At 37.8% G+C, this 25,298-nt stretch overlaps 1 protein-coding gene across 15 annotated transcripts in view; it reads left to right on the forward strand.

Annotated features, from left to right (window-relative positions):
- Positions 1–25,298, forward strand: part of PRG4 (proteoglycan 4) — a 124,204-nt gene that overhangs the window by 26,569 nt on the left and 72,337 nt on the right. For 7 of the 15 annotated variants that reach the window (XM_089678831.1, XM_089678833.1, XM_089678832.1 and 4 more), the window contains 9 exons: positions 489–605; positions 3,592–3,714; positions 10,105–10,167; positions 12,583–12,696; positions 15,805–15,927; positions 17,533–17,673; positions 20,075–20,191; positions 20,624–20,749; positions 21,697–21,840. In XM_089678831.1, coding sequence (XP_089534957.1) covers positions 489–605; positions 3,592–3,714; positions 10,105–10,167; positions 12,583–12,696; positions 15,805–15,927; positions 17,533–17,673; positions 20,075–20,191; positions 20,624–20,749; positions 21,697–21,840 — 1,068 coding nt within the window. The remainder of the gene's footprint in view (positions 1–488; positions 606–3,591; positions 3,715–10,104; positions 10,168–12,582; positions 12,697–15,804; positions 15,928–17,532; positions 17,674–20,074; positions 20,192–20,623; positions 20,750–21,696; positions 21,841–25,298) is intronic. The other 8 variants (XM_089678838.1, XM_089678835.1, XM_089678841.1 and 5 more) reach the window with 8 other exon arrangements.

A 25,298-nucleotide genomic window follows, 5' to 3' on the forward strand; every position in this document is an offset into this window, starting at 1 on the left:
CCTTCCAGGGCTTAAGTGGTTAAACCATACTGAAGTGAGTCCAGTACAGGGCTCTGTTTTACAGAGAATAGCAAAAAACATTTGCCATAAAGGTCCACCACCATCAAAGGTGACAAACATTTCCATACCTGCTGCCTATTAATAATGTTGTCTGTGGAAGAAAGATCATAGTGAAAGCATTACGTTTCATTCAACCCTCAAACACCCCACAGAAAAAACAAATCAGAAAACTTTTTTTTTTTGGATAGAATAGGGAAGGTTTCTTATCGGTTTTTCTGGTGATTATGGCAAGTTGTGGCCATGCTGACAAGGATTTTATTCTTTACATAATCTATTTAAAACTAAATAAAAAGGCTTAGCTATAGTTACATTTTACCACTGCTTGAAGACCACTACTGAGCAGATAGATCAGAAGTTTTGATGGCTCAACAAAAATGGATTATGGGTGAATTTGAAAATTATTTATTGACTGTATGCATTTTGTACAGAGGGATCATGCCAAGGACGATGCCATGAGGGTTTTATTAGAGGACAGACATGTGATTGTGATCCGAGCTGTGTAGGCTATGGAAAATGCTGCCCAGACTATGAAGAACATTGTGCGAGTAAGTAATTCATGCTACCTTTTTGTTTATAATGGTAGAACATATTTGTGTACACCTTTCAGAAATGAAATGGCATAAAAATACATATAGCCAATATTTCAAAACTGGATTATATTGTATGGGAATTTAACGTCAAAGGTCAGCATTTGATATTGAGTAAGTTCACCACAGAGGCATGAACAACAGGGCACATTTCTCACAAAATGCTAAATTTAGGGCTTTCCTATAGAGAAAATCTTGCCATGTTCATCTACCAAATAGAATTTCAGTCTGGAAACACAAGAGACCACCAGGTATAGCAAGTTAAAAATGTATTCCAACAACTAAAACAAGTAGAAAGTTATGTATATAGAAAACTTCATCAGCCTCCAGGAGCAGATGTGCTGTCTAGTTAAAGGGCAGTTCACAGAAAGCCAGCATATGAGAAACAAGGGTAAACTGGAGCAAGCATCTTGGAATGGTCTTCAGCTGAGCACAGCATGTGGGAATGGATGAACAAAACAAGTAGTCTCCTATGACAAATATATAAGCCCAGCCTTGAAGAAACCACCATTAACATATTTTGAGGCTCTGCCTCTTCCTAAGACTTTCAGCGGTTGCTCTAGACAGAACCTTTCTTCCTGTTCCCAGTCACAGTCAACCTTACCAGTCCATCCCTCCTGACTATATCTACATAGCAGTTGTCAGACTGTGTGACTAGCTGTTAACTGCTAAGTTTCTCCATTAACACTCACCACACTGCTGTCACTGCTGGACACAGGGATAGTTTGCAGTACATAAATCCCTCATAACTGATGATCTAACTTGTCAGTCCATGATTATGAAGATGTCATGTTAAAGTGGAGTTCCAGCTGTTTTTGTGTTTACTAAAAGTCATCAGCTACAAAAACTGTAGCTGCTGACTTTTAATAAACACACACTCACCTGTCCCGGGTCCAGCGATGTACTCACCCGTGCTGTCCCTTCTCTCCTTCTGTCCTCCACGGCACCGGGATCTCTACTGTGGGCACCAGGCTATGACAGCTTGTGGCTTCACAGCCTTGTGCCCACTGCACATGCATGAGTTGCACCGCACCTCCTGATTGGTCCGTCAGTTTCCTGGGACCAGTGAAAGTTCTCAGGAGAGCAAGGAAGGGGCTGCTCTTCCAGGCCACTTCGCTGCAGCAAACTGAGCCAAAATTGGGAGTTGATACCTGTCAAAAGGTGCCAAAAGGTGCCAAATATGGCAGTGGAGGGGGGGAGGAGGCAAATAAGCGGAGCTTCCACTTTTGAGTGGAACTCCGCTTTAGTATATAAGTAAAGCCTATCCAACATTGGTCTGTTTTTAAACAGTGGAAATGTAGTTTTTATATGCAGCGCTAACCACAAAGAAGCCACTTGGTAATTTGGGTTCTCTCTTCTGTACCTCAACTCCAAGAACACCCTCAGTCCCTCTGACACACCTGGTTGAATGAAAGTTACTGCAAGCACTTATAAGAACACGAGTACAGATACTTTTAACTCGGACCGTTTAGTGGGAAATGAACTCAATGTATTGGTAATGGATAAAATAAATGGTAGTTTCAGCATAAATGAGCACACAGAAGGTATGCACAAGCACAGTCGGCTAGACAGTATAATTACTATGTCAATGTAACTTAGAATAGAGTTCTGTACCACTAGAATGGAATTAACTGATGAATCAGCAAAGTAAGCAATGAACAGTGCATATAAGCATTAACTGCAATGTGAATAATAATGCTATAACTAGTCTAGAGTGAATTCTAGGAGAATGGCTATCATGTGGTGCAATATCCCCTGAGAGATCCCTCTTAGCATAACCAATAGGTGAACGTCTGTGTGGAGCAGGAGAAACACACACACACACACACACACACACACACACACACACACACACACACAGCAAAGCTGCTCCAGGTGAGTAGTGTAGTATGGATCATTCACTGCCCATTAGAGTAAAGGTGCACGCACAGCTCGTCTGTGAAACTGCAAGGTAAAGAAAATCCAGAATCTGCTGCACTCTTCAATCTCTACTCATTATAGGTAACATCCATATCATATTCATAACCATGTCAGGGACAGATTATGAATTAACAATAGTTTTTAGCGTGAAACGCATTAACCTTTTTCTCCCTGACACTGTCTGTGATATGGATTTTTACCTATAACGAATAAAGATTGAAGAGTGCAGCGGATCTCGGATTTTCTTTATCTTGCTGTCTCTGTGTAGCAGCTATAAAGGTACAGTCTTTATTCCTAACTCTTCAGCCAGCTAGCGTTGGGCCCAGTTGTACTGTTGGTGCACATGAGAAGTCCCAGTCAAGCCTGCAGGCAGCAATAAGGCTACTAGATGAGTGTATGGTCAATTCCTAAATCATTCAGTCTCTCCAGCAGTTGATAGTAAATCCCCACAGCAACACTTCACAAGTTCCAGCAATATTATAGCTCACCACCTGATCACACACAGAATTAGTCCACACTCTGCACCCAGGTGACTCTGAATGTCAACACATCTGAAGTCAGCACTCCTGCTCAGCTTGCCATTATGCAGCAGTAGTGGTCTCCTCTACAGCCTGAGAAAATGCAGCTCTTTCTCCTCATCCTGACAATCTCCCTCTGGGAAATGCAGTTCAAAAGCTCTTGAGAACAGTAGGCTCTCTCTTCCGGATTACAGTTCCCACAGTGCAGTGCTACGGCATTCTGATATAGCTGCCAACCAGTTCAGCATGGCAGGGCAGCAGCTACAGAGAGCAGCTGCATCCAGTGTTTCTCTCACTTTCCATTCTTAACCAAACACCTTGCTACACATAATTTATTGTAAAATATATGATAATTTCAAAATTTTGTCATTTGCAATAAAATTCACTTTTAATACTAGCTTAGGTCTTTGTTATGGTAATTGTTTAAAAATGATTGTCTTGTGACATTCACTTCAGGAAATTTTGAATAATAATACCTTAGTAACAGTTAATGTTTTCTACCTAAGAGCCAACTCAGAGGCAGCCAGCCCCTCCTCCATCACCACGGCTTCCAGATCCTGATTCAAGAGATGATTCTCCAAAACCCAGCAGGAAACCAGAGGAAAGAGTACCAGAACCTGCACCAGAAGGTAGAGGAAATAATATTAAACTACATTCTTTAAAAAATAATATATTGGGTAGAACATTCACTGAAGATAATCAATTCAGGTTTTCCAACGGTTATAACCATTTATTGCTTGCATTTTGAAATTAGCACATCCTACTGGCTAGTCTTCATTGTGTTGTACATGGTTAGAAAATTCAATTTGACCCCTTTCAGACCTATGCTTTGCAGTAGCACACAGTGATAAGCCTGTTTTATTGACCAGTCCTTCAATGTGCGCTAAGGCATTGCGGTTTGTTCGGCGCATTGTGGTGCCAATGTGCTATTCATTCAGAATGGCACCTCAATGCATAACTATAATAGCATACAATGCACTCAGACTGTGCTGTCAATGTCCTTGAACTCTGCTGCCAATGTACTGTGCTGTAATGCATTAGGTAAAAATGTAATATTCATTTTTTTGTGTGCTAAAGTGGGAGTAAAGTCTGAAATAAAACCTTTCCCCTGGAAGTTAAGGACATAATGTGCTAGTATGCATCTCATATCACATTATGAAATACCTACCTTAAAACAAAGCCCTCCAGTGGCACACTGTCACTGTTGATAAGACTTCCATCTTCATCTGGTCTTCCATCTGATTTTGGGGATCTGGCTGTTTGAATGGCCAAGCTGTGATAACAACAATCTCATGCATGCGCACGTCAGCCACGACTGCAGCACTGAGCGTACTCAGTGTGCTGTCCCTTCAGAGAACAGTGCGCATGCACAGGTGATGTCACTGGCTGAAGAAATAGTGAATATCTCCTAAACGGTGCATGTTTAGGAGATATTCCTAATATGTGTGGTAGGTGATATGTGTATGTGTATACAAAATGCAAACAGCATTGTCTGAAGACACTAATAATCATGGGTGTTCATTGAAAAGTGAATAAAAAGCAGATGCACTCACAAAAGTGCAGTTGAAAAGACTGTGGGTATAATGAGACACTGTGCCACTGTACCTCCCAGACTGCTCATGTCATCCAGCTTATCTAATGGTGAACTGCCCAGGCAGGTTGTGGATTGAGCCACACTCCTTTCTTGTTGGAAGTTGCTGACAGAAGCCAGTTCTGGCACTGACACTTGTGAATCCGTCCATCGGAGATGTCACCATTTGATAGCATGTACCCATAACGGAAAGCTTTTCTGGGGGGATTCCCCTTTCCTCAGCCTACTATTCAATTTGTAATAAATACCTATTGTTTTTATTACACTTAGATCCCTTGTTCTGGTTTCTCTTTGTTTTACGAAAGTTCCATTACCTGTCTGTACGTCCTATACATGAAGCTCGGTGTACATATTTTGGCAATGCCAAGAAGAATGAACTCCTGTGCATGCATGGGAGTAATGCCGGCCGGGATGGCTGAGCATGGGTATCGATGGCTATAGTCATTGGGGAGCTCTGGGACACCACACCATTGGATAGAAGGTGAATATAGTTCTGCTTTAACACATCTGCTGTCCTAAGGTGACAATGTTGCTCCAGATAAACAAGTGAAAATTGACACATTAAGACAGAAAGGGTGTTACTGGTAAGATACACAACTAAAAATAAAGTGGAAAAAGCCTTGAAAATAAGAAAGTGAATGCAACCACTACATCTAAAGGCTGATAAGCTGCAATGTGCAACATTATTGTTCTTTAGCTTAGATACACTTGAGTGTAAACACTTTCTTAACGTATTGCATTGCATGACTGGGTCCTTTTAAAAGGAATCTATTAGTAATTCAATCTTTCTTGTATTTGCTGACACAAACAAGAGAGGGATATGCCATTAACCAGCTGTAATATATTACATTTTTGACTTTGAGTTTAATACCACTTTAACTATTTGATACTCTTCCTAACACTGTAAAATATTGTAAAAAGTTGTACCTGTTTATTTGTAGCCATTTGTCCTGTACATCCTTGTAAAACTGAGGGATAAAAGGGATTTTTCACAGATTCACAAAGCAGGGAGTGGGGAACTGCAGTCACACACTGCACAAGAGCTCTGAGAGCTGATTGGAGGAAAGAGACACACCTGCCTTCAGACAGCACACAGGAACAGGGTTGAGACTGTCAATCACAGGCTGTGTGCTGGAGGTCCCTTCCCTGTCACCTTTTTTAGCTCTTGGTGTCAGGAAAAGTTGTCAGAAGTGACTCATGCTGATAACAGAGGAACTAGACAGCAGAGAGCAGACACTTAGTGCTTTGGAGAGAGCCAAGTACACACTATAGAAATATGTGCGTTGTTCAGATTTCATGTCTGAGGTTTATGTCCACTTTAAATCAGATTTCAGAAGTCTATAATATGAACACTGTATTTATTTTCTTTTGGAACACTATTGCGCTCAGCTATAGCAAATAGCATTGCAACAAGTCAATTTTCAAACGATGGCATTCTTTATAGCAACCAGAGCATGCATTTGTTATTTGAAAATCTAACCAAAGCCATTCCCCTTTTGGACTATGTTGTTTGCTATTCATGAGCCCTCCTTACTCGTTCTGTAAACTATGCAGAAACTGGAGAGGCTCCTACTTCTCACAATCTGCTGGGGGTGCATCCAGGCCAGTTCTACAAGTGTCACAAGCGCTCGCCCAGCCATCACAAATTGTGCTTGCATTCACTTAATAAGTTGTTTTCATATGATCTCCAGTTCCATCTTGTGGCTATAATGCATTTATTTTCTTGATTAAGGTATTCCAGGAGAAAAAAACATATCATCACCACTAGACGGAGCTGATGATCAAAGGAAATCAACGTTTTAGACAAAATACAGTCAGAACTCATGATGGCTGGGCGAATGCTTATGACATTGCTCAACCCTTTTTTTTATAAATAGACCCCTACAGTATGTGTTACAAGAAGAGCTGGGCTCCTGCTTTTCATTTATTTACGATTGAAAGCTGTTGTTTATTGCTATGTGTAAACTGTAGAAAAAAAATTAAATTAAGAATTAATAAAAATTAATAAGTAAGTAGTCCCTTGATCACCTTTATTTATCATTAATCGGTTGTAATTAACTTCATTATCTCTTAGTTTTGTTTTTTTTTGCTGAATTTTTTTTGTTATTAAGAAAAAACTTCCCTTGCTTCTGTAGTAATGCAATAAATGACTTGTACCAGATAACAGAAACATGATTCTTGTGCCTTTTTAAAAAAGGACAATTTGGTGGATACAATTTGCACATTTAGTATTGTTTTAAACAACTTTAGGTTTCAAATGGCAATAAAATAACGCTGGTCTATATAATACTAATGTAAACCTGGTTCATTTTAACATATTATTATGTCTAAATCCCATTGGTTTAACCATTTTGAAAAACACCCCCAGTTCCCTTTGAACCAAATGCTGGTGACCCTAGGGCTGTACAACAGCAGCTATTATTACTATAGTCTGAAATGGTCACATTTCTGCACCTACAAATACTCCACCCCTATCTGTCTAATATGGGGGGAAATGGAACACAGGCAGTAATATGAGTGGTTGACTTTGGCATCTTCACCTTTGGTACCAGCAATCCTTGTCTTGACATTGCTTGTGTGCAGGAGAAGTAAAAGTTCAGCTTTTCTCCTAATAGTTATTGACCGTGTATTTTTTTTTACCAAGCATAGAACTTGTTCACTGTGACAATATTCTATGACATATTAGGGCCAGGAAACCAAAATTAAAGTCAGAGTGATCTGAGAAAAGTTAGGTTGCTTTGGATGTTAAAGACTGTTTACCTACATGCTGTAGCTGTAAAAATCTGGCTCTAACCAAAACAAAGTTGCATTTGCGACTCTTCACATGCTAAATGGAACCACCTGCTCCATTCTGATATGGTCCAGTGGGCTGAACTAGAACTGCCCATAGGTAAGTGTTGTGTCCTAAAAAAGATTAATGTTAGGTCATGGCATTATAACACTTTATGATAAGAAAACTCCCATGGGTTCACAGCTTCGTGATAACGCACTGAAGCTCACTGCAGTAGTTCATTGCTTTGCATAGCATTTTCAATAAAGGGTCCAATGCAGTTTAAAGTGCACTGGGGACGATTTGCTAACTCAGAATCTTGTGCAGCTATGCATGGTAGCCAATCAGATTCTAACTTCAGCTTAAATTAAGCTTTGACAATAAAATCTGGAAGCTGATTGGTTTCTATGCAGAACTGCACCAGATTTTGCACCATGCAGTTTTAGTAAATAACCCCAGTAGTGTTTTCAATAAAGGGTCAAATATACGGAAGTGCATTGGCAGCCCATTCAAAATGAATAGACTATCTTAATACAGCATACGTTAACATGCATTAATGTGCATGTGTGAATTACTGCACAACAGTACTGTATATTCATTTTGCTGTAGCGGAATACTCAGCAGTTGAAAGTAGGTGGATTTGGTGTTGTCTATTTTATTTTTATGTCTATTGTATTTTGGTTTCTCCTGCTGTTTTCTTTTCTGACACTCTGGATAATTATTTAAGATGAAAATGCTCAGGCCTTTCTTAAGATAAATCTCAGAGTCAAGGGATTTCTTTGCTTCTGATCATGCTTTCTAGGCCACTGGAGTTATTTTGTTAATTCTCTTCAAGTTTATGGTAATTTTAGAGAATTGAATAATACAAAATACTACAAAAATATATTAAACTATAGTGAATCTAGCTAATTTAGCTGATCTTTAATGAAGCAAACAATAATATATTATTATTTTTCCTTCTTTTGAGCCAGCAGGCAGAGCTCTAGTACCCTTTTTACATTTTACTCTTAGATTGCTTCGTTGACATAAAGCCTGAAAGAAGTTCTTTTCTATCTGCAGAACATGATGAGCCATTAGATCATTGAGTCATCTCTTATTAGACAGCTTAATACCAAGTTGTAGCCAAAGGGAGCTGCCAAGCAACCAGAAATTGCTATGATGTCAATTTAAAATAATAAAGTACAAAAATAAAAAACTACAGCAGTAAACTTGACCCTAAGCCATTACAGGGAACTAAAGGATTATTTTACCTTCACAGAAAAAATGTAAAGGTGACCTAACTCCAGACATCCTCCCCACCTCCTGGTCCCTGCCATTCCAACCCCAAAGCCGCTCTAGCAGTCCAGAGATTCTTTTTTTATTATACAAAATTATAAAACTGATTCACAAGCATTAAAAATTAATTTGATCCACATGATTATTATTATTATTATTATTACTACGAGTTTATATAGCGCCAAAGGGTTTTCTCAGCGCTGTACAATAGGGGGGGACAATACATGGCACAGTACAACAACAACAAACAACGTACGAGGGGTAAGAGGGCCCTACTCTTACGAGCTTACAATCTAGGAGGTGATGATTGATAGTTATCATACAGATAGAATCAAACGTGGCCACTAATACTCTGGCCACTACATTACATAGATCTGAAAATGCCAATATATTTAATTCATTTATAAGATGGGGGCAGGGCAGCCTCATTGTATTGCCAAGACTGTATAGATTTGCTTTATCAGGAGTATCAATATGCCCTTTGTGTATTCAATAAATATGTATGTAGTAGGCAATTGCACCAGGGATCACAGCACAAGTCTCCCCACAAATGGGAAGAAGGGGTTAACTTTGGGTTGGGTAACAACTCCAAGATGGATCAGAACATAGTCTGTGTCAGCATTACTGTTCTGGGGAACCAAACTACATCAGGTTTCTAAATTATGGGAATTTTCTGCAAAGAGCGTTGTCTTTAGGAATGGGGCTCTTGATCCCTCCCCTGTTATTGGTGGTCAATCCTGATCATATGGAGAAACACACTCAGCCAGATACCTGGTATTCAGTTTAAGGTCTGTTCAACAAGGATTGGTGGCATTAATGCAGCTTGCCCAGCTTATCCTATATATGACAGGCTTCTGCCATGCATAAGGCTGAAAGTTCTTCTAAAGTGACCTCTGGGGGATTGAATTGAATTGTGGACCTGTTGCTAGATGCAGTCAAGAGCATCTGTGACCACATTTACACTTTTTGGGGAACCCATCTTATACAGGAATTTTATATATTTGCATTTTCATACGTATATAATGCAGTAGTGGGAGTATGAGTGGCCACATGCTGGATTAGCTCTGCAGGGTAACTATGTATTACTTATGCTCATTGTTTAATTGTTGTGAATCAGTTTTACAATATTGTATAATGAAAAAAATATTTTTTTTTTAAATGTGTGTTATATACATCATTGTGGCACCTAAAAAGTCCTAATCACATGACAATATATTGTTTTGATACTAATATGTAGTTTATGGTTGTTGTGCAATATTTAGGAGGCAATTCATTAACATATCAATTCATTGGTGTTACAAATGTCATACATTTAGTGTCATTATTTAAATATCTAATTTTTACACAATAAAATTGCAAATGATCTTGTTCATGTCAATACAGATGAAATTCAGAGAGATGAAGCAGTACCAAAGAAAGCAAAAACTCTGCCTAAAAACAAAAAAGGTAAATTCCCTAGATTGGCTTTATTTTGTGTTATGAGATGTTAAAAAAATACATCTGCAAAATAAAGCTCAATATATAGTCAGTATAAGATTTCAGCACATACTAATGGCAATAGGCAGTGCCTTATTTACTTCTGTTCCAAAGCTTGTATACTGTGTATACTATACTTGTATTAGTACTTGTACTTGTACTTGTACACTCATTTCCTAAAATGGACAAAGAGATAAAACCTATTTTGTATATAACTGTAGCAAATCTAGAATTAACAGGAAGTAACACCTATGGCAAATGTATAGTATTTTAAATATGGTCTTTATTTGTTAATTTATTATGTTCAAGGCAGAAAAACTGCAATTTGTAAACATATTTTAGCTAGTTTGTTTGAAGTACTGCAGATAAATATTATTCATTTCCTTCTTCTGCCAGCAGGCAGAGCTCTCATCTCTTTTTATATTTGATGGACTAATTGCCTTGCTGAAAATATAATGGAAGCGATTTGACCTACTAAATGTTATACAAAAATAAACTAGCATACTATAAAATTCTCACATGAGAATCAATTTTGAGGCTGATAATTTCAAGCTTGCAGTAATAAATGTCCTAACCTCAGTCATGTGAAGATATATAAATCAGTTATGTTTCTAAACGTATAGAATGTTTTCATTTTTCAGCACTCCCAAATGCAATACTTGGCCCTTTTTTTAAAAAAAGCTGTAAAACTAACTGGTTGTATTATACTACCTATTTTGTTTAAGGTGATTGTAGCCGTATTAGTGCATTTGCGACAGAAACAATTGAGTACTGTCCGTGATACTTTTTTATTTGCACTAACATACAATTTTGAGGACAAGCTTTCGGGGTATGTCCCCTTCTTCAAAGTCCAAGCAGTACTATACAAATCACAAAGTTTCAGCAGAATGATAGAAGAGATGAAGAAAAAAAAAAAAGAGAGGCTAGAGATAAGATACAGCCAAAGCGAGGGGGGAGGGGGGGGATACTACACTCACACAGAGGGAGTCAAGCTAGCTAATAGTCATAAAACTGTTGGATGAGTGAGAAATCCCATGTCCAAATTAAGGCCGTTATCTCTTGTGTCAAATAGAATTATCATTCTTAGTTCAAAAGTTTTTCTTTCCTGGATGGATTTGAAATTTCCTTTAAGAACTAAAATATTGAGGTCTCCCATTGTGTGGCCTGGTTGTGCAAAATGGTGTCCTACAGGTAATCTTCTTTATGTTCCTTGATGGTATGTCTGTGCAAATTCAAGCTTGTTTACAACTTCTGTCCTGTTTCGCCAACATAAGATCCTTTGCTGCATTTTCTGCACTGGATAAGGTACACAACATTACTAGAGGTCCAGCTGTATGTGTGTTGGGGGTGGAAGCTGGAACTGTTGAGATAGTTGCATCTGTCAGTGGGTTTCCTGTATATTGAGGTGTGAAGCATATCATCCCTGATGTATACTGTGGTGTCTAGGAAGTTGACATGTGTGTTTGAGTATTCCATTTTTAGTTTGATTGATGGATGAAAAGTGTTGATCAATGAGTAAAATTGTTTTAGGTTTCTTCACCTTCTATCCATATGATGAAAATATCATCAATATAGCGATAGTATCGGTATGGTTTTTGTTCCATGCTGTTCAGGAATTTTTCCTCCAGGTCAGCCATAAATAAATTGGCATATTGGGGTGCCATTTTACTTCCCATTGCAGTACCCATACATTGAAGATGGATGTCTTTATTAAAGACAAAGTAGTTGTGTGTGAGTATGAATTCAATAAGCTGTGTAACATCCTCAGCAGTGTATTTGTGGCTTGGTGAGGATGATAAGGATCTGTGACATGCAGCTAATCCATCCTTGTGAGGGATATTACTATACAGGGATACTACATCCATAGTCACTAGAAGTGTATTAGATGGTAATTGCTGTATCTTCAGCAGAATGTTCATTCTGCTGAAACTTTGTGATTTGTACAGTACTGCTTGGACTTTGAAGAAGGGGACATACCCCAAAAGCTTGTCCTCAAAATTGTATGTTAGTGCAAATAAAAAAAGTATCATGGACAGTACTCAATTATACTACCTAGAAATTAGAAGACCTTTTTTAAAAATGGATGGGAAGCCCTTCAAGTAAATATTTTTTTTCTGGCCTCTACCTTTGCCTAAAATTCATTTTTATGAAATATTTTATTAACTAGTATGAATTTAATACAATGAATTTTTTTTAGGGCTATAATATAATGAAACATTACAAATAGAAAATATGCTACCTTGCAATTCAATCTATTTAGTGGTGTTTCAACTAGGAACTTAAAGCAGTGCTTGACCTGAATGATTTTTTTTAAATTCCCGGTTAAGCAATTATACTAATATAAAGACAAAAAAAATAGTTTATGGCATTTACATTTGCTTATAGACCATCCAAAGACAAGTACAAAATTTTCACAATCTCCTTCTAAAAAAACAACAAAACGGAGCCCAAGAAGAGCAAGGAAGAAGAGTTTAATCTCTGAAGAAGATGACATAGAAGGTAATTTTTCATCGATGGCATTCAATGGTCTTCACAACAGAGATGTCATCAGAGTCAGGAATATAGATTGAAAACAATTTACAGTTTGTGGTAGCTAAACAAAACATATAGAGACAAATTCCTGGATTATTGGACGATAATTAGTCTGACAAATATTTTTTATTCATTCAAGGGTGAAGTCATATTTTGCTTATTAAGATACAGTTAGAATGAAATAGTGCTGTCTGTTTGCTATTACATACTCATTACTGGCCTACTAATATAGTATGATGATATGTGTATTTCTCATTCCCAAATTCTTGCTTTCTAAAACACCTTTGAAGAGCATTTATTATCTTAATGCATTTCCTGGTTTGAGAAGGTTCAGGGCCAGTTTGAGCAATATCATTGCAAAAAGCAGGTAAGTATCAACCTGTTATTTCCCCCCCAAAAAAAGACAAGCATTATCTTTAATTATATTTTTAGCACGTGTGGGATTGCAAAATTTAGGGGAATAAAAATATTCATCCAGTACAAAAAAAAGAAAAAAACAACCAGAAAGTTTAAAAATGGATAAAGGTGAAATGAAAGAAAATGTAAAAAAAAGCCACAATAAAACAAACAAAGCAAAAAGACTGCAGGGGGTATTCGTAAAAAGGACTCTTGGATCTCTCAGCTATGAACACAATGGAGTACACAAGAATATGTAGACCACCACTTGGCAATCCACAGTAATTTAGTACAATATACAACTATATAGCTCATGTTTTGCATTGTATTGGTATTGTTCTGTCACATGTTCTGTCCCCCTTTGTAATGTACAGCGTTGAGCGAACTATTGGCGCTTTATAAATACTGTATAATAATAATATAATAATATAGCAACTAGCTCTCTCTACACAGACTTTCAATAGAGATGAGCCAAACAGGCCTGGGTTCGGTTCGAGTCTGAGCAGAGAGCTGTGACTGTCAGTCACCAGTGCCTGTGGCTGCACCTTCCAGTGTCTTTAACAACCATTGAGAGAGAGAAGCTATCATGGATATTAGTGGAATTAATACTGCTATTATGCATAGTGTTTAGTTCTTGCCAAATGGGAAAATGTTTAGGCATTTGTCTGTAAGACATTGGGACAAGGTTCCTTGTAACAATAGAATGCTTAGCCACCTGCAATTAGCTGGGTTCAGCTTGATCCAAAGCTAATCCCTAAATCTTAGCAAACTACACATTTCACTATTAATTACTCCAGCTTATACAGTTGTGATTTAAAAAGATACCAGTACCACGAAGATTAGATCACACAGACAGTAGGGTGAGTCACAGAGGAGGGACACATTCTCAATGCTTTCTTTTAGAGGAGATAAGAGATTTGGTTTTCTCATCTATAACCACAGGGTTACATTGCATGCTGGCAGTGCTAGGTTTGTTATTAGAAAGCCTGGGATGCTCTGCTAACCTATTGCCATAGATGCAATAAACTGTATATTTTTTAAATGATTCATTTACATATATAATAAAAATAAACGTAAAATGTCAATTTCTATTTTTATAAAGTATACACATTTCTAACTACGAAAGCAAAAGTATATTGTTCAGCATTTTCTGAGTCAGCATGAAGCTAAAAAATCATAGCTGGTATTTAAGGGGAATCTCAATTTTCTCCTGCTATGGGGAGTATGAATCAAGTCTTAAAGGATATTGGGAAATCGCTAAATTAAATCTCACATGGAGACATACGTATATACTGTATATGCTTTACAGCTGTGTCAAGTAACAGTAAAGTGCTTCTACAGCCACAACCTATATGATGGTATAAATCTATATTTTCCAGTGCTGGTGTTTGAAGATGTAAATCTAAAATGTAAATGCAAAAGCAACATTTCACATTTCAGTGTATTATAGATTTAGGTAATCAACAACAGGCAAATGTTGTTAAAAGTAAACCTCAAATAGCAAAATACAATTCTGAAATATGAAAGGGAACTGTAATACTTGTCAAAAGATTTCATTCAGTCTTTTGCTCCAGGCACACCTGCCAGACAGTATAGCAAGATCAAGCACTCTCTTCGATCTTTCTGCTGACTACGCTCTAGTACAGCAATACAGCTTTAACTGGGACAACTGATACACCTTAGCATGTCTGCTCTCTTCAGCATGCTTTTCGTGATAGATGGACAACATTGTGCTTTTCAGCAGAGCTTGATTGGCTTGGAGTTTTACTGCTTCCATCTTCCAGTAAGTGCTTCTGTATATGAGGTTGCAAAAGGCCAATCTCAAGACAGACTATTTGGGGACTTGCAACCACTGGGTGGCACCGTGGTTACAGGGAACTGTTGAGTGCCACGTCCCAGAATCAAGAATCAAGAATTTTTAGCATATCAAGTATGGACTTTTTAGGCACATATACTCTATACCATTTTTATAATAAAAAGTATATATTTATTAACAAAGAGTTTTAAAAACAATTTGTCACATTCTAAACATTTTTAAGTATTTCACAGATGGAATCTGTATTCCCCCAATGTTCAGTTGAGGCTCTTAGTGTATTTCATCGTTGTGATAATCACATTGTCCAATTCTTCCAACTGTAGGGGGCTCCACCTTTCATGAATATGCCCTACATGTTTCACAACTAGAGATGCTTCCTCAGAGGCTTGTATTGCATCTATAGAACACTTCCACCAAGAGATATATGAACAGGACTGATTACCCACAATACCATCTTTGTTATTAAATATATACTTTTTATTATAATAATGGTGTAGAGTGTATGCGCCTTAAAAGCCCATACTTGATATGCTTAAAATTCTTAATTCTTAATATCAGGACAGATTCAGGTGTTTCTGCATGCTGTATGTACTGTAAAAGTAAATGTAATTATTTTTTACAAGTGAATCAATTACTAGTTTAGATTGTTGCTTTTTATATGTAGCTTTGAAAATATTTATTACTAACCCTTGCCACCCAATCATTTCTGATTATGATTTATGATTATGTTTCAGAATCTTTTAACAGTCTCATTATTTTAGTAAAACCATGTATTGCCATTTTTCATAAACAAAAGCAAGTAATATTTCTCAAACTGAGTTAGTACTGAAAACCTTAATTATTACATCTACATTTGCTTGTAGACCCTCCACTGGAAAGCCAAAAATCATCCCCTTCTTCACCAAAACAATCTAGAAAAAGGAGCCCTAGGAGGCCAGCAAAGAAGAGATATAGGAAAGTAATACACTCAGAAGAGGATGAAGAAGGTACCTTTTCTGTGAGGACATTAGATGGTCTGCCTAGGCAACAACCATTGTAATGTCACCAGAAACTAGGATCATTTATTAATAGGTGGTATTTTTATTGGACAAGCAGTAATATCTATGCCTTTATTCTGAAATGTTAGAATATCCAAACCATCAGATTACTTGCTTCAGTAATAGCACATCAAATGAACCATTTTATCAGTGTTGCTACAGCCACACAATCACACTACTCAGAACCTCTATGTATGCTTGCAAATACTAAGGGTTTTCTGCAATACTTTCACCCCTTTTTTTAAGCTAATATGAGGCCATGGTATTAGAAGCACAATCACTGTTACACTGAGAGCCAGTTCATGTATGCGTTTTGAACCGCATCCAATTCACATGACATGTGAAATAAAATTGCTTTCTATTGTACCTGTTCACATATGGTGCAGCCTAAGTGCGGATTCAGTGCATATTAAAGTGGTTGCAAATGTAAAGGCTCAAGGTTTTTTACCTTCATGCATTTTATGCATGAAGGTAAAAAACCTTTTCTATGCAGCACCCCCCCCCCCCCCAGCCCTCTCTCGATCCAATGATGTGCACTGGAGTCTCGGCTATCTCGGGACTCCCTCTCCTCATTGACTGAGAAAGCCATTGGCTCCCGCTGCTGTTAATCACAGCCTTTGAGCCAATAAGGAGAGAGGGGGTGGGGCTGAGCCGCAGCTACATGTGTGAATGGACACATGGAGCAGCGGCTGGGGAGTGCGCATGCTCAGGAGCCCCCATAGCATGCTGCTTGATGTGGGGGGCCCCTGACAGGAGGGAGGGTTAAGGAGTGCCAGCGGGGGACCCAAAAAGTGGAGGATCTGGGCTGTTCTGTGCAAAACCACTACACAGAGCAGGTAAGTATAGACATATTTGTTATTTTTTTAAATGTAAGCCTTTAGAATCAATTTAAAAAAGAGTTCTGTCAGTTTTCTGAGCAGTGCAGTCCGGTCCTGGTGCGAATTCAGGCTCATTGACTTCTACGGTAACTTCTTCGAAATCACACATCATCAGTTTTTGAACATAATTCTAGCATGGTTTTCTCGTTTCAAATCTTGTCCCGAATCACATCTGAAATGACCCTGAACTGCTGAACAACTGCTTTGTAATTCGCTGTGAAAACGCAAATTCAATACTGAACCACACATGTGTGAATCCAGACTAAGCCCACGAGACATCCTGTTCATAAACCTGACAGTGGGGTTGATTACCAAAGGCAAATAGGCTGTTCACTTTACAAGGGAATTTGCCCGAGAGTTTAGTGAGAGAGATTAATCTTTAACCTCTTAAATCAACCCCAGTGCGTTTAAACATTTAAGTCTTTCATTTTCATAGTCTTACTTCCATTTTCCTGTTACTGTAACTCTGTATTTCCAAATATGTAGCTTTGAAGGTCAATGAGCAGCTTAATTCTACAGATGTAGCAAAAGCTAACAGGAACAACAATAGCCACTACTATTATGTTTGCCTTTGATAAGTATATCCATTTCTTGTAAAGACATTTCAGGTGCAAATTCAGTATGGTTGACTGTTTTGCTCCATCCTGTTGATTCTTAGATGTTCACTTTAATTTAGATCCCTTTGAGGGAAATGCACCAGCTATACGCCCTAAAAAAAAATCCCCCAAAAAGGACAAAAAGAAACCAGTATATTCTACACCTAAAAAGCCGAAGAAGAAGAAGAGGATTGTATATGAATATGAAGACGAACCAGAAGGTATTTAGTAAATAGGACATGTTTGGCTGCATGTGTACTGCACCCAAACTACATAGATCTGAGTCATACAAAATCTGACTTAGATCTTTGTGTCTGAATTTCACAGTTTGTGTTGAGATAACTTCAAATTCTAATCAATCAATATAACTATTTTCAAAATAAGCCAGAAGGCGAGGCTAAGATAAGTGTTTATCAAAAAGCAGTATTATGGTTGGCAGTAATTTATTCTCATGACAGGGATAAAACACAAGCTTTTGAACATCAGTGCTTAGTAAACCAATTATAAAAATAATTCAGATATTTTTGTAATTCTTCCACTCCGGCTGAAAGCAATATTTTAAGCAAAGTATGCAGAATCAGTTGTTAGAACATTCACACTACCATAGACCCTTGACCCTAATATAGGTTTTCCTGCAGTAAACACAATTAACAATTGGAGCATTCCAGTAATGTGCATGTATGTGTGCGTGTGTGTGTATTTTTACATTTTTTTTCCTTAGTTAATTTTTAGAAACAGCAGTTAATCTGAACTCCAGGCAAATATCTATATACACAGATAAAACACACATAAAAGAACTGTTTTACCTGAATTTATATTTCTGTTCATCCATTCTTGAGCTTTACACCATCCTGTCACACAGCAAAGCCAGGCAAATAACACTACTTTATGAGTTATAATTTAGACAGTAGAAGGTATACAGCATTGTCCTCACTCCATCCCCACCCTATGGATTGCACCATAAGGGTGTTCACTCTTCTCATAATCAACCTCATATAATCATGTTCCTTCCCAGCACATATGCATGCAGCTTGTTGGGTTGGCTCCCCGTTCTGCCACTCCCTCTCCCAGTCCCAGAGTGCTGATATACAAGAGATTGCAGTTGGCTGGCATGAGGTCTACCAGGTACTTGAAAACAAACATTTTTGCGCTAGATGTGTGATAGCCAATAAAATCAAACAATGAAAATGCCACCACTTCAAACAAAATCAATTAGACCAGTACAAAAGAACCCTCAAGTGATTCAGCAGCGCACAAAAATATATAAATATATACATAAATAAGTGATTAATCAACATAAGTGAAAAAGAAAAGTCCATAAATGTCTCTTCCACCAAACAATTCTTCTAATTCCCATAAAGAATTCCCCACATACTCATAAAGAAGACATTCCCCTTTTCAGGTATGCACTCACCGAATAACCATGCCCCCCATTCTCATGGTTGGTTGAAATCGCTTATTTTATTAATCCAGGTGGGAAGGAAGTCGACCAGTATCAATATTGTTTCACTCTTCTCTGTTTATCCTCAAGTCTCCATGCCTCTCATTCCCATGATCAGCTCACACCACTTCATAGATTAGCAGATTCCTAATAATAAGAAGCTATAGCAATATAGATAACACTCTCCTTCCCCTTGATCTTCTCTCTTAGGGTTAGTGGTCATGAAACAACAAAGAAAAAATACCCCAATGGTGCAGTACAAAATACACCTTTAATCACTAAAAGTAGACAGCCACTTACAAAAATTTGGCAAATAAAACACCTATGGATACTGCAGTATGATGTTATAAACTGGTGGGTATCGAGCAGTGCTCTCACTACCGCCGCATCCCAAACAATGGCCTTCCAGCGCCACGTCCAGTTCCGGTCCTGAACGTCACTTCCGGTCACCGCACAGCCTTGCCCTGACGCATTTTGTCATATCCGACTTAGTCATAGGGGATCCTAAGTCTGTTGGAGTACAGTTGTGCTGATCCTGGATCCGGGTCAGCTCCCAGTGTGACAGGAGGAAGTAGTGTTTCCATTGAGAGGAAAATGGTATTTTAAAGGATTTTCAAGGAAAAAAAATAGTCACAAATTATAACATGCAAAGAGTACTAGACTAAAGGAGATAAAAAAAGTGCAAGAGTTTAAGTAGGATTTAAGGTGAAATTATGAAGAAGAAAAGTCAACCTGCACTGTGTATCTTCCAATAATCAGTAACCAAACTTCTGGACAGGTAGGATCGGGCAAACTGTTTGTTAAATTCAACTCTTCAGTAACTTCTATGCCTAAAATGACGTTCTCACTATGCCTTTATTTGATAAACTGGGGAAAAGAGAAAAATAACATAGCAACCAATTAATAGTATTTCCAATATTTTTAAGCTAGCAAATACTAAAATCTCATTGGTTACTAACAGTACATCCAGTAATTTTGCTTTGGTCTATGGTACATATAAGTTTCTACATGTGAAAGAGGCAAGCTTTACCTAACCTGATGTATATATTTCAATTTTTGCTGTGAAAATGATCTATAACATGTCACAATTTGCTGGAACAGCTTTTGAAAAATATGTGACATATCGAAAAGATGCATATATGCATAATCATAATAATTATTATTCTTTTGGTGTATTGTAGACCCTAATGAGAGACGCTCACCATCAAAGAATAAAAAAAATCCTAAAGGAAAGTCTCCTAAGTTGCCCAAAAAGAAAAAGAGTGATACACTTGTTGAGTCAGAAGAAGAAGTAGAAGGTATTACAGATAAATCTATAATAATAATAATAATTATTAAGATTATTATTATTATTGTCACCATCAATTCTCATTGCAAAATGTAAAGAAGCAATGAGAAGGGCATGGAAGACTATAACATGAAAACTCACAGATATAACAATGTTAACATTTGGAAATACCTTGGTAACAACTGTAATAAAATCTGCACCCAAAGGTCTTACATTCTGCAAGTGAAAAAAATGTAGACACCAGAAATAAACGAGGGGCATTTTAAAAAGGAAACAAGCCTTCTTGTATTGATCTGAACTTCAACATCTGGCTAAAGATGACTGTAAAAAAATTGATACAAGTAATTATTTAGTAGATGAGATAACAAGGGTAATAGCGAGCGCCCATTTATCCAGGACACAGTAGTGACATGGTCATTGGTATTATTTTTCTGTATTTTAGACCCCAAACAGAGACCCTCATCACGATTACCAGCAAAGGGTAAAAAAAATCCTCAAGGAAAGTCATCCAAGTCCCCCAAAAAGAAAAAGAGTGAGACACTTGTTGAGTCAGAAGAAGAAACTGAAGGTATTACAGATAAATCTACAATAATAATAATAATCATATGGATAATTATTATTATTGCCACCAACAATTCCCACAGAAAATTGTGGAGAAGCAATGAAAAGGGCATACAAGTCTATAACCTGAACGCTTACAGGCATAAAAAATGAAAACATATGCACATTATTAGTAAATAAATAGAATAGGTGCAGTGCTACAGTATTACTTAGAATCACAAATCATATGCATTTGCAAATCATAAAAGGGACTCCGTGCTCCAATTGTATAAATTGCGCACTCACCAGATGCACAAGGAAATTGTGCATTGAATATAAGCTCTCTGTTGGGTCCCCTTTAAGGTAGATGTTCAGAGGGGCAGGTGGCAGGAGAGGTAAGTATTTACTTGCTTCTTTGCTAGTATTTTGTGTTTATTCACAGAGCTGCTTTAAAAAATCATGCAGTTTGTCTGCAGCTCATATGCAACAATCTCTGCAGCAATACTGTCAACAAGAAGAAACGCTCTTCAAGATGCAGCTATATACAATATGTACCGTATATTTTTAGATAAGACATGTGTACATTCATATATATCTAAGATTTATGTTCATATAATACAAAATATTGAGTTTAAATATTTTGAAGATTTCAGGTACTTATATAGTGCCATCACATCAAAGTATGCAGCACTTTACATATATGTTTTACATTCACTTCAGTCCCTGCCCTCAAGGAGCTTATAATCTAAGATGCCTAACTCACATTCACACATTCTAGGGTCAATTTAAACAGGATCCAGTTAACCTGCCAACATGTCTCTGTGGAGTGTTGGAGGAAACCTGAGTACCCACTGGCACAGGGAGAACATGCAAACTCCAGGCAGGTAGTGCTGTGGTTGGGATTCAAACTGATGACCATAGTGCTGCCAGGCAGATAATAAATACATAATAATATTGTCCATATTTTTTTTATAGAATCAGAAGACAATGTATCCTCATCTTCATTTTCATCATCATCTTCTTCATCAAGTGTTAAAGGAAGCAAAAAAACAACAAAATCATCAAGGAAGAATCAAAAGAAAAACAAACCACAGGATGACGATGATCCAGACAATCCAGGTACTGTAATAAAATATGAAAGGCTATACAGGAATTTGCTCAACGACCTTAAAAAAAATTATTTCCCTCACAATTTACAGTACACCCACATTTCCAAGGATGCCCAGTAGGTGTTTCATCTCTTCCAATGGTAAATACAGTATGGCACAAGCCTGTCTCTGGGTAGTCAGGAAATCAGACCTCTTGTGATGTCAACTTTTCCAAAGTCATCTGTTGTAGTTGTTCTGTTATTCCTACATAGTATATCACAGTCAAAAAACTATATCAAAATGATTTGCATTCTGCAGCTCTCATTTGTCTGTTTAGGAACAAATTTAATACAGCCTATTAGAACTTGGCATATCAAGGAATTAGTTCAATCTTTAAGTACTGTATTATATCAATGTGGGCTCATGTGGACTCATGAAGAATTTACAAATTACTTTTGTTTAATTAGTTTAACAGTTTAGTTGACAATTTTACAAACAATTTTAAAAATTTACATTTTAATAACAAGCTGCTTTAGCACTTGTATATAATACGTTGGAAATTTAAAGTGAAGCCCCATTCATTCTAACGAGCTTTAAAAAATTGTCCTCAAGATGAGGGCAAAATCTGACACATAACCTTACAGTAGAACTATAGGCAAAACTTTTTTTTCCATTTTGGATAGAGCAAGGGAGGGTTTTAACCCCTGTCACATTTTTTTCTTTCGCCATCTGTGTCGCATTGTGGAGATTCCCCTTCACTTCCTGTCTCATAGCCAATCAGGAAGTGAGAAATTAAGGGAAATTAAGGGAATTTCTTGGGAACCTCCAGATCATCAGAACTAGTGTCCCTATTGGAAGATTTCCCCTCTATTACAACCCCAAAACGTGGGATTTTCTTTTACTTTCACTTTCAGTGATAATGGTAAACAGGACAAATAGAGAGGGTGCATCTCTCTAACGGAGACACAGGCAGCAATAAAACTGATAAGAATTCTAATTCCTCTGCATTCTATCCAAAACAAAAAAAAAGAAAAAGTTTTGCCTTTAGTTATACTTTGAAGTGTGTGCAAAGGGTATAGTAGTACGTCTTGAACATATGAACATATGAATTATACTGCTACTACAAGATGTTTGGATACTGGAAAAACACAAGATGTTAAAGTGATTGTAGTGTAATTGATGTTACATATACCCAGTGAAGTGACTGGCCTCAGGTGATACACAGAGATGAAACAAATCCTCCTACATACTTTGTACCTGTTTATCTAAAGTCTTCTCTTCTCTACATCTGTTCAAAGTGCTGAATTTTAAGAGCTGAAATTACACACTGCAGAGCTCAGTGAGGAGAGTTCTGAGAGCTGATTGGATGGATTTGATGCTGATAGCAGAGAAACAAGGAAGAAGACAGAAATGACACAGTGCTCTGGATAGAGACACGTACACACTATAGAGGGATATGCTTTGTTCATTTTTTATGTTTGTCTTTAAAGCAGCCCCTGTATAGCCCCACTTCCACACATCATTTTGTTTTTGCCTGAGCTAGTCTCTTCACAACAGGTATCTGAGTCAGTGTATCCATCAGAACTATGGCAAATTGCTTTTACTTTTGTAAGTAAAACCTTCAGACTGAAGCAAATGGGTATTTTCTCAGTATGCCTTTGGATGCTCTTACTGGCATCTCACTGGTCTGGTAATATGTGGATTGGTTTGGTATGGTACCTTTACTCACTAAGCTCTGCATTCTAGCACTTTCCAGTCCTCTGTGTACTGTGTTAGCTGCAGGGCACTCTCCAAGTCTAGAGCCATAGCATAACCTCTGCTGTGACCCAGTCTCCTCAGACTCATTTAGGGAATGAGGCTACCTGACTTGAACAATGTCAGCATTTCCATAGCCATGTGAACACCCCTCTATGCTGTTAGATGTCAAGTTTTGCCTGGGATGCAACCTATGGAACTGAGCTTTGTCTGGGACACTTCCCAAACTTTGGTACTGTTTCAGCTACAAAGTACTTTCCAGGTTCAGAGCCTCAACCCAGCCTTAGCTGCTCCTAACCTCTAACGACTCACAAAAAGAGTAAGGCCAAGTGGGCTGAGGCATGGTAAGCTCAGATCTGGTGAGTACAATAGACTTTGCCTTACTTTGGGACTGGTTGTTCTCCGATACCCGGTGCAATGTATCTTTACAAATTTGCACAGAGGACAGTAACACTGCAACAATCAATCTCAGCTGTACTCCACTATTGCTGATACATCAGGGACCAACACAAGACACCAACACAATTAATGTGTGCAATTCATGTGAAAACCTACCTGCAAGGGTTCTAAGTGCACTCTATTTCATTCTTCTACTGAACACACTAACATGTTGCCACCCCTAAGTGAGCCCGCTATTACTATCTCTGATTCAGATTCACAACTTTCACAGCCTTCTCCTAAAGTGATTTTTTTTTAGCAAGTCTCATGTGAGTCAGCTTTAGAGATTTACAAGAAAAAGTGATTCTGTGATTTATACAGTGCATTCTACCCTGCAAGTAGGGTATCAACCTGCTTTTCCAGGCATTGGGTCTGTTAGTGGCTATAGAGACATTTTGCATTACATTCTGTTTGTAAAACAATTAATTTTTTCTGAGGACTGGAAGCAAGCTGTGGAGTCCTGGTTCCCAAATGGTAATGTGGAAAAGCTTTTTTCCCTTTCCACGGGAATTTATTGCTAATGGTCACTGCTCACTACTGTATTGGTCCAGTAATCCACCTTACGAACATAACACTAAACAGGTTAATGATGTTCTTACCTTTACACTCCGGTCATATCAAGCCCGACTTTGAAATTGTGTGAGTTACAGTGGAGTTGCACAATTTCAAAGTCGGGTGATATGCCAATTTCAGGTGCGATTTACAAGATATCTGACACAAATGTCTATGCAAATCGAACTAAAAATAGTACAAGTACTACTTTAGAAATCAGTGCAGCTCCGACCAAGTCAGAACTGCACCAATATGACCGCTCTAATTGCTTACAATAGGGTGCGACTTGGCATGCAATGTGCAGGTCGCATGGCGTGCAAATGGCATGCCAATTTACATCCAGTGTGACTGAGGTGTTAAGGATTTCACTGACTTTCACTTGGGTTCTGTTATTGGGTGTCAGTTTGAGTTATCTGGTACAACTGTCTCTTATCTCTTATTGGGACTCTTTATTTCCTTATTGAGACTTGCTCATCTATGTCAGAGGGGATTAATCTTAACAATACTGGGCACTTTCACTCCCTTCCTGCCCAGGCCAGTTTTCAGCTTTCAGTGCTGTCGCAATGTGAATGAAAATTGCGCGGTCATGCAACACTGTACCCCAATTAAATTTTTATCATTTTTTTTTAGACAGATAGTGCTTTCTTTTGTTGATATTTAATCACCACTGGGTTTCTTATTTTTTGCTAAACAAACAAAAAAAGACCAAACATTTTGAAAAAAAACCCTTTTTCTTATTTTCTG

The sequence above is a fragment of the Staurois parvus genome, unplaced genomic scaffold (genome assembly GCF_062004578.1).
Source record: "Staurois parvus isolate SC_StPar_1 unplaced genomic scaffold, SC_StPar_1.0 ptg000210l, whole genome shotgun sequence".
Classification (NCBI taxonomy): Eukaryota; Metazoa; Chordata; class Amphibia; order Anura; family Ranidae; genus Staurois; species Staurois parvus.